Source organism: Chaetura pelagica, unplaced genomic scaffold, assembly GCF_000747805.2.
Source record: "Chaetura pelagica isolate M959 unplaced genomic scaffold, ChaPel_1.0 scaffold3, whole genome shotgun sequence".
NCBI lineage: Eukaryota > Metazoa > Chordata > Aves > Apodiformes > Apodidae > Chaetura > Chaetura pelagica.
In genome coordinates, this window is record NW_009952974.1 from 7,473,748 (window position 1) to 7,485,123 (window position 11,376).

At 60.9% G+C, this 11,376-nt stretch overlaps 1 protein-coding gene across 1 annotated transcript in view; it reads right to left on the minus strand.

Moving 5' to 3' along the window:
* OBSL1 (obscurin-like 1) overlaps window positions 1-11,376 on the minus strand; it is a 24,157-nt gene that overhangs the window by 866 nt on the left and 11,915 nt on the right. Inside the window, exons 5-21 of the mRNA XM_009996280.1 lie at window positions 11,018-11,358; window positions 10,523-10,798; window positions 10,125-10,397; window positions 7,351-7,623; window positions 5,719-5,994; window positions 5,214-5,489; window positions 4,849-5,124; window positions 4,297-4,578; window positions 3,232-3,507; window positions 2,842-3,117; window positions 2,492-2,758; window positions 2,065-2,334; window positions 1,717-1,983; window positions 1,157-1,423; window positions 688-800; window positions 369-522; window positions 116-277 (exon numbers count right to left, since the gene is read on the minus strand). Coding sequence (XP_009994582.1) covers window positions 116-277; window positions 369-522; window positions 688-800; window positions 1,157-1,423; window positions 1,717-1,983; window positions 2,065-2,334; window positions 2,492-2,758; window positions 2,842-3,117; window positions 3,232-3,507; window positions 4,297-4,578; window positions 4,849-5,124; window positions 5,214-5,489; window positions 5,719-5,994; window positions 7,351-7,623; window positions 10,125-10,397; window positions 10,523-10,798; window positions 11,018-11,358 — 4,325 coding nt within the window. The remainder of the gene's footprint in view (window positions 1-115; window positions 278-368; window positions 523-687; window positions 801-1,156; window positions 1,424-1,716; window positions 1,984-2,064; window positions 2,335-2,491; window positions 2,759-2,841; window positions 3,118-3,231; window positions 3,508-4,296; window positions 4,579-4,848; window positions 5,125-5,213; window positions 5,490-5,718; window positions 5,995-7,350; window positions 7,624-10,124; window positions 10,398-10,522; window positions 10,799-11,017; window positions 11,359-11,376) is intronic.

An 11,376-nucleotide genomic window follows, 5' to 3' on the forward strand; every position in this document is an offset into this window, starting at 1 on the left:
CTCCGCCCCCCCCCAGGTGGAAGGCATGGATACCACCTTTGTCCACACAAAATCCCCTTTCTTGAATTGCCCCCTCCCAACCCCAAACTGGGTGTGGGGCCATTTGCACCCCCACCTTCTTGCCGTATCTTCACCATGCTGGAGACCTTGATTTTCTCTCCATCCCGGAGCCACTCCCCCTTTATGTCTCCATGCGAGGCCTCACAGGTGAAGACGGCGTTGTCACCCTCCTGCACCTGGGCGTCCTGCAGGTCCTGCACGATGGAGACCTGGCGCTCTGCGGGCGAGGGTCAAGGTGCCAGAGGGGCCAAGGGCAAGGGGGTATGGGCAGCATAGGCTTTGGGGGTGCACGTGTCCCCAGGCCATACCCTGGACGTGCAACGTGGCAGAGGCCTGGCAGTCGCCTGTGTCACAGGTGTAGGTGCCAGCATCAGCCAGCTCACAGTGGCTCAGCTGCAGAACTCTGCGTCGACCCGCCGAGTAGATGCGGCAGTTGGGCCCTGGCCGCAGCTCCTGCCCATCCTGTCACGAGGAGCACACAATCAGGGGTGCAAGCAGGCAGCACCCTGCTGCTTCAAACCCCCCTCTCCTGCCCACAGCCCCAGCAAAGAGGGCAGTGGCCAGGGGGCAAAGCAGGGACAAGGATGTGGCTGGGCACTGCTGGAGGGGGTCAAGGCGAGCCCTCACCTTGAACCACTTCACCTCCACGCTGGGGCGAGACAGCTCACACTCAAAGCTGGCAACCCCTGTCTCCAGTACCCCCAGATCCCGTGGGACCTTCACCATAGTGACTGGAGGCTCTGAGGAGAGAGGACACAGGGTGGAAAGGTTTGGTAGAGGACAGAGGTAGTCTTGGGGCTGTGGGGACAAGGTGTGCTGCCCAGAACATCTCAGCATAGGACGGGGGTGGCACTTCTCAGGGCACCACCATGAGCAATCACATATCACTGGTATCCCAGCTGGCTCTGAACCTAGACCATGACCAAGAGGCCCCACTGCTGAGCTCACATGTCCTCCCTGGGGACAGGGGTACATCTGCTACAGTATGCCTGGGGTGGCTCAGCTCTGCCTTGGCATCTCCCCCAGGACTGAACAGCTGCAGGACATGCAGTGCTGGTGCCCCACAACCCCCCAGTGCCTGCTGCAGTGACCATACCCCGCACAAGCAGGCGGGCGCTGCAGCGCAGGGTGTCAGCCGTGAAGGTGATGGTGCCGGAGTCCTCCAGCGCCAGCCTCTCCAGTGTCAGGCTGTGTCTGCAGCCTGTGGCACTGATCCGGCACGTGCTGCTGGGCTTCACCCGGATCCCATCCCGTGTCCACACCCCAGGCACATCAGGGTGAGACAGCTCCAGGTGGAAGGTGGCTGTCTCCTTCTCGAAGGTCTCCATGTCTGCCAACGATGTCCGGATGGACACCTTTCGGGCTGCAAGAGACCCATGTCCACAAGCAGGCACCTGCTCCACCCCAGACCTCCCAGGTCCCTAGTGTGTGCTTGCTGGACTGATCACCTCAATCCAGCCCTTTTAACCCACCCCTGCCCATCCCTGATGTCCATGCTCACCTCCCTGCTTAACCACCCCTTCCAGCCAAGTACCAGCTCTGCCCATACTCCCTCTTCCAGCCTGCAGCATCCTTGCAGCAGAGCAGACTGGAGCCTTCCCTGTCCCCATCCCTGTCCTCAGCCCCATCCACCACCGTTCCCATCCAGATACTCACGCTCCACGCAGAGCCTGGCCTGCGTGCGGTCATGCAGGCTCTCGCAGCGGTAGGTGCCGCGGTCAGCGGGGCCAAGGCAGTGGATGGTGAGGGTGCGCCGGCACCCTGACTCCTGCAGCTGGTACTTGCTGCCCGGCTGGAGGAGGACACCCTGCTTCAGCCACTGCACCTCAGCAGCCTCGTGGCTCACCTCCACCTCCAGGCACACGTCCCCCTGCTCCTCTGCCACCATGTCCTGCAGCTTACGCACAAACAGCACCTGCGCCTCTGCATGGCCCATGTGCTGAGTCAGTGATTGGCTCCAGAGCTGTGTCCTGGGCTGTGCCCCAGCAGCTCCTTCCCCCTCACCTTGCACGCTCAGCCGGGCCATGCTCCCCAGCCCCTCGGCATTGGCTGTCACAGTGGCTGCATCACCTGGCTGGCACTGCCGGAGTGTGAGGCTGTGGCACATCCCACTCTTCTTCACCAGCAGCCGCTCACTGGGGACCACAGGCTGGCCATTCAGCTGCCAGGTCACAGCCACGTCCTCGGGGGACACCAGGCACTTGAAGGTGGCATCCTCCCCCTCCAGCACCATCAGGCTCTGCAGCTCCATGATGATCTCCACCACCCTGGGAACTACAGCCAGGTTGTCAGGGCATGGCAGAAGGGACCCCCACCCTGCACAGCCACTGAGCATCCCTGCAACCCCCAGCCACTACTAGGCCCAGCTTTCCCACCACCCCTGTGGCACAGGGGCACCAGGGGGCTCAGCCAAGCCACGGGCACACCTCACCCTGCACTGTCAGCATTGCCAGCGTCCGGTCGTCGTTGGACTCGCAGCAGTACTCGCCAGCATCCTCGGGCCCCACGCGGCTCAGCACCAGCGAGCGCTCTCGCCCCTCCACCATCATCTGCCGATGGGGCCCAGGTGCCAGCACCTGCCCGTCCTTCCGCCACACCACGTCACCCCGCGCCTTGCAGAGCTCACACCACAGCACTACCCGCTCGCCCTGCCGTGCACGCACGTCTGACAGCCCACGTAGGAACTTCACCTGCAGCTCTGCATGGCCAAAACCCCTACATTGGCACCTGCCACCACCGTGGAGGTGTCCCCAGGCATTTCCTGCCACCCCTGTTTCCCACCTCGGACGCTCATGTCGAACTGCATCCGATCATGGGGAGAGACGCAGGTGTAGACACCAGCGTCCTCCTTGGCCACGTTGTGGAGGACAAGGCTGTGCACTCGGCCATCCTGTCGCAGCTCACAGCGGTCGGTGGCCACTGCCACCTGCTGTGGGCCCAGCCAGGTGACATCAGCTCGCTCCGTGGAGGTGACGGCAGAGAGCACAGCACTGCCACCCTCCAGTACCAGCAGCTTCTCCTGCTCCTCCTGCTTGTTCACAAACAGCACGGGTGCCTCTGTTCCAGGGAGCACTGGGCTTAGTTGTGCATCTTGGGCATGAAGCATCCTGGTGCAGGGCAGGGAACTGCGCCTGCCCTCCTGGCACGGGTGAGGGACACCTCCAGGCTCACCTTTCACATTCAGCATGAAATGCACTTCATCATCACCAGCATCACAGAGGAAGATGCCGCTGTCGCTCAGCTCCACATGCTTGATGGTGAGGCTGCATGCTGGGCCCTCGCTGCACACCAGCAGCCGCCCGCCTGAGCACAGCATCTGTCCTTCCTTCTGCCACTGTCCCACTGCTGTCTCTGGGGACAGCCGGGCCACCAGCGTCACACTGTCCCCCTCCAGCACCTCCAATGGGCTCTGGGCCTCTTCCTTGTTGACAATGCGCACAGGCTGGGCTGGGGGGCACAAGGGACAAGGCAGAGCTCCGAGGTGTCCCTGTGCTGCAGATGCAGTGCAGGGACAGGAGCGCTGTGAGCAGTGATGCCTACAGGGAGCCACTGTGGGACAGGAAGGCTGTGGAGCTGAAGGGGGTCACAGTGCATCCAACTGCAGGACACTTTGGGTGGCTGGGGGTTGCTGTGGGGCTAGTGGAGGTCATGGTGGGACTAGACAGGGATGCTAGTTGGGTAGGAATGCTAGCTGGTGGGGTCTGGCAACTCAGGGTCCCCTCAGGGAAGGGGCCCTAGGCAGGGAGGGAAGCAGAGCCTGTCTCTCCTGCATCCCTCCCTGCACAAGCAACTCAGCTGCTGGGTTGGGACCACCAATTTTGGTGTCATCCCCCCCATCCCAAGTGCATTGCTGAGGAGCAGAGCCACCTGCCTGCACCAGGCTTTCTTCCACCCTGTCCAGCCCTCCATCTCCAGCTGATAAAGGTCCAGGCAGAACTGAGCCCTTGGCAGCCAAAGCAGGAGGAGCGGCGCCTGGGAGTTGTCCAAGGCTAAATTTAACCAGCCCCTGGCTGGGGGGGGCAGGAGAGACGGGTCTTATCACAACCCTGACATGCCACTTCCTGGCTGATTGCTCCTGAGAGGTTGCAGACAGGGCTCTCACCCTCCCCTGCCACAATGCTGTCCCATGGCCTCTGCCATCAATGAGGTTACTGAGGTGTTCCCTCCCTGCACCCAGGGCTGCAGCACAATCCCACCATGCTGGAGTTCCCCAGTGCTAAACTCCTGCCAGCTCACCTGACACCTCCACACTTGTCACTGCACGGTCACTGGCAGCATCACAGATGTAGCGCCCTGAGTCGCTGGGCTGTACCCCATGGATGGTGAGCTGCCTCAGCACCCCATGGGCCTCGACCTGCACCCGCTCACCCGGCTGCACCTCCTGGCCATCCCTGAGCCAGCGCACGATGGCATCAGGTCGGGAGAGCTCACAGGCAAGCACCAGGTCCTCCCCGGCCACCAGGCAGTGATGCTCCACAGCACCAGTGCTACCCAGAATGGTCACTGGTGGTTCTGGGACTGGAGAGATGGGTTGTCACCATGGGAGCAGCAACCTGTGCCAGGTGCTGCAATGACTAGATCCCGTCCAGACATCCTCTGGCTGCAGCTGGGCGGTGCAAGGGTTTCCACAGAGCCCCTGAGTGGGTGCAGCCCACTCCCTGTGTCCAGCTCCACCAGCCTCTCCATGCTCACTGCCACCCAGCCCAGCCCCACACCAGCCAGGCAGCAGCTAGGGACCCACCTCAGTCCTTGCCGCATTGTCTGTCCCACCCAGGACCTCCTGCTTACCTTCCACAGTGACAAAGAAGACAATGCTGTCATCGCCGGTGTCGCAGAGGTACTCCCCTGCGTCCCTGCCTGTGGCACCCAGGACAACGAGCAAGCGGCGTGCCCCATCCTCCTCCAGCCGCACACGCCCTGTGTCCTGCAGTTTCTCCCCATCCTTGTACCACTTCACCTCCCCATGGGCATGTGAGAGATGCACCTCCAGCACCAGGTCCTCCATGGCCCGGCAGTGTTGATGGGTTGGCAGGACATCCCTCTCCAGGATCCTGACCATCGGGTCTGCAGCACCCAACCAACAGACATGTAGTCTCTGGGGTCTGTGCACCCAGCACCCCACACACCAGGCTCTCCCCCAGCATCTTGCTCACCCAACACTTTCACGGTGAAGGTCACTGTGTCATCAGTGGCATCACAGACGTATTTTCCAGAGTGCTCAGCTTGGGCCATGGGGATGAGCAGGTGGCGGTGGGCACCCTCCTCCTCCAGGACCAGGCTGCCCCCAGCCTCCAGTCTGATGCCCTCCTTGGTCCAGTGCACAGGTGCATCCACACGGGACAGCTCACAGCCCAACGTCACTGTCTCCCCCCGGAATACTGTTACCATGGGGGGAGGTCTGAGGGGCTGCAGGATCCTCACTGGTGGCTCTGCAATGATGGCATGGTTGTGATGTAAAGCAGAAGGGGAACAACACAGTCCTGGGGACACCTCTGCTGCCAGCCCTACATGAGCAACCAGGCTGGGTGGCCCAGCACCCAGGGGCATGCATGCACCAGATCCATCACTACAGAGGATCTGGTCCCCCTCACCCAGACTGGGAAAGACCCTGTAGGCAGGGGCTCATCAGCTCGTCCCTGCTGCCAAGTCCCCGCTGACCTGACACCTTGACATCGAAGGAGACGGCCTCATCCTTGCTTTCACAGATGTACTCGCCCATGTCCTCTGCACTGCTCCTGGGGATGAGGAGGCAGCGCCTGGCTCCCTCCACCAGCAGCAGCAGGTTGTCTGACTCATCCACTTCCAGTCCATCTTTGAACCAACGCACAGGAGCATCCGGCACAGAAAGCTCACACTGCAGCTCCACACGCCCCGGCGCCTGCACCAGCACCTCCAGCGAGCGCTGAAGAGGGTGCAGGATCTTCACTGGTGGCTCTGCCAGGGAGGTGGAAGAAGTGTATAAGACCTTCCCTTTGCACAGCTCCTGGCTCTGGCTGTCCCTACTTTCTGTCACCTGCATCCTTGTCGCCACAGGGCTGTGTGGATGCTACAGCCTCTCGCTCCAGTGCAAAGGGGCGGGAGCTGCTGGAGGACAGGGGCAGGGGGCACATGGTGCAAGCCCAGCATGCTGGAGGGACCATCCACCAACCAGCCCCTGGGTGATGCTGCTGCATCCTCTCCTCAGTGATACTGAGGGCAGGGCACAGCACTGGGCACCACATGGCACAGAACTGGGGCAGTGCTGCCCTTCCCAGCAGGACATCCCTGCTGTGCCACCAACCTGACACCAAGACGTGGTAGGAGACAGATGTGTCCCCGGCATCACAGACAAACTCCCCTGTGTCCTGTGGCCGGGCACAGGGCAGCACCAGCTGGCACCGCGGCCCCTCCTGCTCCAGCACTAGGCTCTCACTCGCCTCCACCTCCTTCCCATCCTTGTACCAGCGCACAGGAGCTGCAGGGCAGGACAGCTGGCACCACAGCTCCACACGCTGCCCAGCTGTGTAGGCATGGGGGGCTTCCTCATTGGAGTCGATGATCCTCACTGGTGCCTCTGCCAAAGGATACACGGCAGAGATCAGAAGTGGTGATGGGTGGTCCCACAGGAGGACGGGCACCCCCAGGGTAGCTCACCGCTCACAGTCACCCCAAAGCTGGCAACATCATCCCCAGCATCACAGGTGTACATCCCTGAGTCGGCTGGTGCAGCTGCAGGGATGTGCAGAGCCCGCAAGCCTCCCGCTGAGAGGATGGCCAGTGCCTCTGTCGGGACCACAGCCTCACCATCTTTCAGCCATTGGACCAGAGCATCAGGAGGGGACACCCGGCACTCCAGCAGCACAGGCAGCCCTGCCAGCACCTCCTGGAGCTGCTGTGCCTTGTGCACTGGGGCAACGTGGACCTGTGGGGCTGAGAGGACCAGGACCCTGTGTCACTTGGCCTCCATCCTACCTGCCCTGGAACCAGCAGTTGGGTTGTCCCAGCTCTGCAGAGCTGGCAGCTGAAAACTGAGGGAGAACCAGGGCTAGAGTGTGAAGTGGCATAACCCATGGGTAGGCAGCATGGCTGTGCCCTGGGGTGTGGAAGGGCAGCACAGCACAGGGCTCTGGGAGGAGACAGAGCAGCCAATCTGCTCCTGCTCACATCCTCATTCAGCACAGGCATGGAGCCACTCATTAGAAGCTGAGGGGCAGCTGAGATGCTGCAGCTGCCAGTGGGATGGCAGCATGAGCAGGGAGCTGTGGCAGAGGGAGAGGGGGGGAGAGGGCCATAACTCTGCATCACACTCACCTGCCACAGTGATGGTGTAGAAGACAGAGTCCCCACCAGCATCACAGACAAACTCCCCCGCATCCTGTAGCCGGGCACAGGGCAGCACCAGCCGGCACCGCGGCCCCTCCTTCTCCAGCACCAGGCTCTCACTCTCCTCCACCTCCTCCCCATCCTTGTACCAGCGCACTGTGGCTGCCGGGCGAGACAGCTGGCACCACAGCTCCACACGCTGCCCGGCCGTGTAGGCGTGGGGGGCCTCCTCATTGGACTCGATGATCCTCACTGGTGCCTCTGCTGGGGAGAGACACAGGGCTCAGCAGGGATGTAAAGAACAGAGCAGGTGATAGTGTCAGTCACAGACCTTCGTGGAGCAATGACTTAACCAGCTTGTTGGGTTTAAGGCTCCTGCATAAGACAAGCAACTGGGCTGCCCTGCCTGGAACTCCGTCTGCTCCTCAGCCATCACATCTGGGAGGAGCACCCAGCTTCCAGCCTGGCTGTGAATCGCTGCTGTTCCCCAGCTCCCTCAGTGCCTATCCTGCTCTGCCCTAGGATGGAACTGAGTGATGCAAAGGTGGGATGGAGGTAGGAAAGTGCCTCGTTAGAGAGCCCCAGCACTGCTAATTGCCGTCTGTAGTGCCAGTACCAGCCCCTGTGGATGCCCTGGTGGGCTGCCCACCCCTTCCCCTGTCTCTGTGTTTCAGAGGGCATCGAGTCCTGCCTGGTGCTTCTGTCTCAGCTCAGCCCTTGCTGAGCTCTTTTGCTCACGCTGTGGCCCAGGCATGTGGCTCACTTGTGGCCAGCATCCCCATCCCTCTGGCTCACTGGGGCCCAGGACACCATGCCAGATCACAGTGCTCACTGAACGCCAGCATTAATGAGTTACAATATGTGCACCACTGCTCACATCTCCCCACTGACTTGAGCCAGACTTCTAAAGACAGAGGAGACCTCAGTACAAGCATGAAGTGACTAGTCCTCCTGTCTCCTGGGGAAAGGTCAGGATGTGGCCTATTCCTGCAGCAGCCAACACCACCCTCCCGGCCATCCATGTTACAATGGCTGCAGCTGGCCCAGACTGTGCCATGGTGCACACAGCCAGTCCATGGCTCCCGGTGGGCATGGAGCACAGCCAGCACCAGAGCACTCTGGTGGCCCAGCAGTAACCTGTCCTTCTCACGGCCTGCCCCATGCTGGGCATCCGGACTGCAAACTTCCCAGGCATTTTCCAGCCCCATGCCCAGGCTCAGCAGTGCACCTCAGCCCTGCTGTGTGCCAGAGCAGCACGGCACCAGTTTGCAGCGTTCAACCTGCACCATGCTGAGCCTGCATCTGCCTGGTTCCATGATCAAACGCTTGGCAGCTGCCTGTCTCCTTGGGCCTGCTAAAAGCAATCATGTTGCTGAAGTGCACCTGGAGATGTTGAACAGCACTGAAGCAAGGAGGGGGCTATGTGCCAGTCCTCAGCGGGCACTGCTGCTCTGGCCCCAGAGCCCTACCACCAGCTCCAAGGGAACCCCAGCACTCGGCAGCTGCCAGAAAAGGCAGAGGTGTGTGTGGCTGGGCCTGAGGCAGGAGAATTCCATGCAGCAGCCCTGGGGGATAGCTGGGATGCCTCGGGGAAACCCAAGCCTGCCATGGCAGCACTGACTGCAGCAGCCAGCTCAGCACTCATGCCAGAAGGGTGCCAGCCTGCACCAACTGGCACCCACACTGAGTATCACCAGTGAGCCTAGTGGCTAAATCCTGATTGGACTGAGCCACCCTCTCTAAGGCCCTTCCACCTAAGTTATGCAAAGCTGCTCAGCTGGAAGGCTGAGCTTCAGCAGATGGTGTTTCCCCCTCCTGCCCTAGGGAAGCTGAGCTCTCCGTGCCCTGCACCCCTGTGAGGTGAACAATGCCTCCTGTCTTTGTCCAGAGCTCATGCAGCCTGGCCTTCCTGCTGGTGATTTTGCCTTTATCACACTAAACCCCTTCTTTCTTCGCCATTCCAGCGGTCACCACTTCATTGACTTTTCCAGCATCTCTCGTTACTCAACCCACCTTCACTCCTCCATTTTCTGCCATCAACTTTGGCCCTTTGCCACATATTAACACTGTGGGGAGGTTTTACCACTGTGGTCACTGAGCCTTTTAACTGGGTTTTAGCTCTGCTTGTGGCTGCCTTCCTGTGGTTGCAAGATTGGGGGTTTCGGGGCCAGCAAAGGAAAGTCTTTCACTTGCTTTCAGCTTTCATTATCCTCTGCCAGCCAGGGAGGCCAGCAGCCACTCCATGGCCGGGGCAGCCACCGCAGGATGCCATCCCCTGCTTGCACCCAGCAAACACAACCCAACCATTGGTACCCAGGCAACCACTAATTTTCAGGTCAGCAATTAACACCATCTGTCAGAGTAATGTTCAACCAGGAGTCACCCCACACCAGGTGCCGGGTGCTTGTACCCACTATTTTTAGGAACTCAGAAAAGGGCTTGTTTACTGTCCATGGGAGAAGTCCAGCAAACACCCCCGTGTGGGGGTGCTGGGTGACAGCCCTGGAGCATCTCAGCATTTCAAACTAGCAGAGAGAGCTGTCCACTTTGTTAGTCAGTCTGGGTGATTTTTATACACCAGAGCTGCTGCATAGACCACTGCCCAATTGACCCACTGGTGAAGACCTGGCAAGAGCACCTCTGACAAGCATTCACAATGCCAGAGCAGCAAGCAACAGCAACAGTGACACATGCTCCAGCCCGCTCCACCAAAGAAAGCCCCCCAAGGCGTGACCCTGTCAGCCCACCTGCATCACACCCACCTGCCACAGTGATGGTGTAGAAGACAGAGTCCCCACCAGCATCACAGACAAACTCCCCCGCATCCTGTGGCCGGGCACAGGGCAGCACCAGCTGGTACCGTGGCCCCTCCTGCTCCAGCACCAGGCTCTCACTCGCCTCCACCTCCTCCCCATCCTTGTACCAGCGCACTGTGGCTGCCGGGCGAGACAGCTGGCACCACAGCTCCACACGCTGCCCGGCCGTGTAGGCGTGGGGGGCCTCCTCGTTGGAGTCGATGATCCTCACTGGTGCCTCTGCCAGGGATAACATGGGGCTCAGCATGGGCACTCGACTGATGGCAGCTTTCAGCCCCATCATGTGAGTAAGAAGCACTGTCAGGAAGTAGGGTCCAGGAGCCTGCACACAGTCACCAACTCACCAGTCACAGTCACCACAAAGCTCACAGCATCATCCCCGGTGTTACAGGTGTAGGTTCCGGTGTCTGAGGGAGCCGCTGAGCGGAGGAGCAGCCTGCGCACACAGCCCTCCGCCTGCACTGCAATGACACCATCCAGGGGCACAGCCTCGCCGTCCTTCAGCCAGCAGACAGGGGCATCTGGGGGGGACACCTGGCACTCCAGCAGCACAGGCAGCCCCACTGGCACCTCCCGGAGCTGCTCAGCCTCAGGCACTGGGGTGATGTGGACCTGGGAGACTGAGAGACATTGCAGCGGGGTGAGAAGGCCAGGTTGGATGGAGCTTTTTTTTTGGTATAGTGGGAGGTGTCCCTTTCCATGTGCAAGGGACCTGGAACTAGATGATTTTTAAGGTCTTTTACAACCCAAACCAGTCTATGATTCTATGAGAAGCATCCAACACCATGAGAGCTCCTGCTGCTCTTCTGGCAGAACGCCAGGGCAAGCACCTCACTCACCTTGAACGTGCAGCGTAGCCGAGTCCCGCACGCCACCAGATGTGAAGGTGACCTGGGCCCCACTGTCTGCCAGCCGTGCTCTCCGGATGAGCAGCGAGTGCTCTGTCCCACAGCGCCGCACACTGCACTGGCCTCCTGCCTCCTCGTCCTCGCCCAGCCTGGCACCGTTGAGGAACCAAGTGCCTTGCACCATGGCTGACAACTCCAGGGAGAACTGTGCATCCTCACCGTCCCGCACCCACACATCCTGCAGACTCCTCTCCAGGCGAGCTGCTGGGGCTGGAGCACAGCTGGACTCAGCCGGGGCAGCACCAGCCAGCAGCATGCTGCAGCACAGCATACTGGGGACAGCCAGGTCC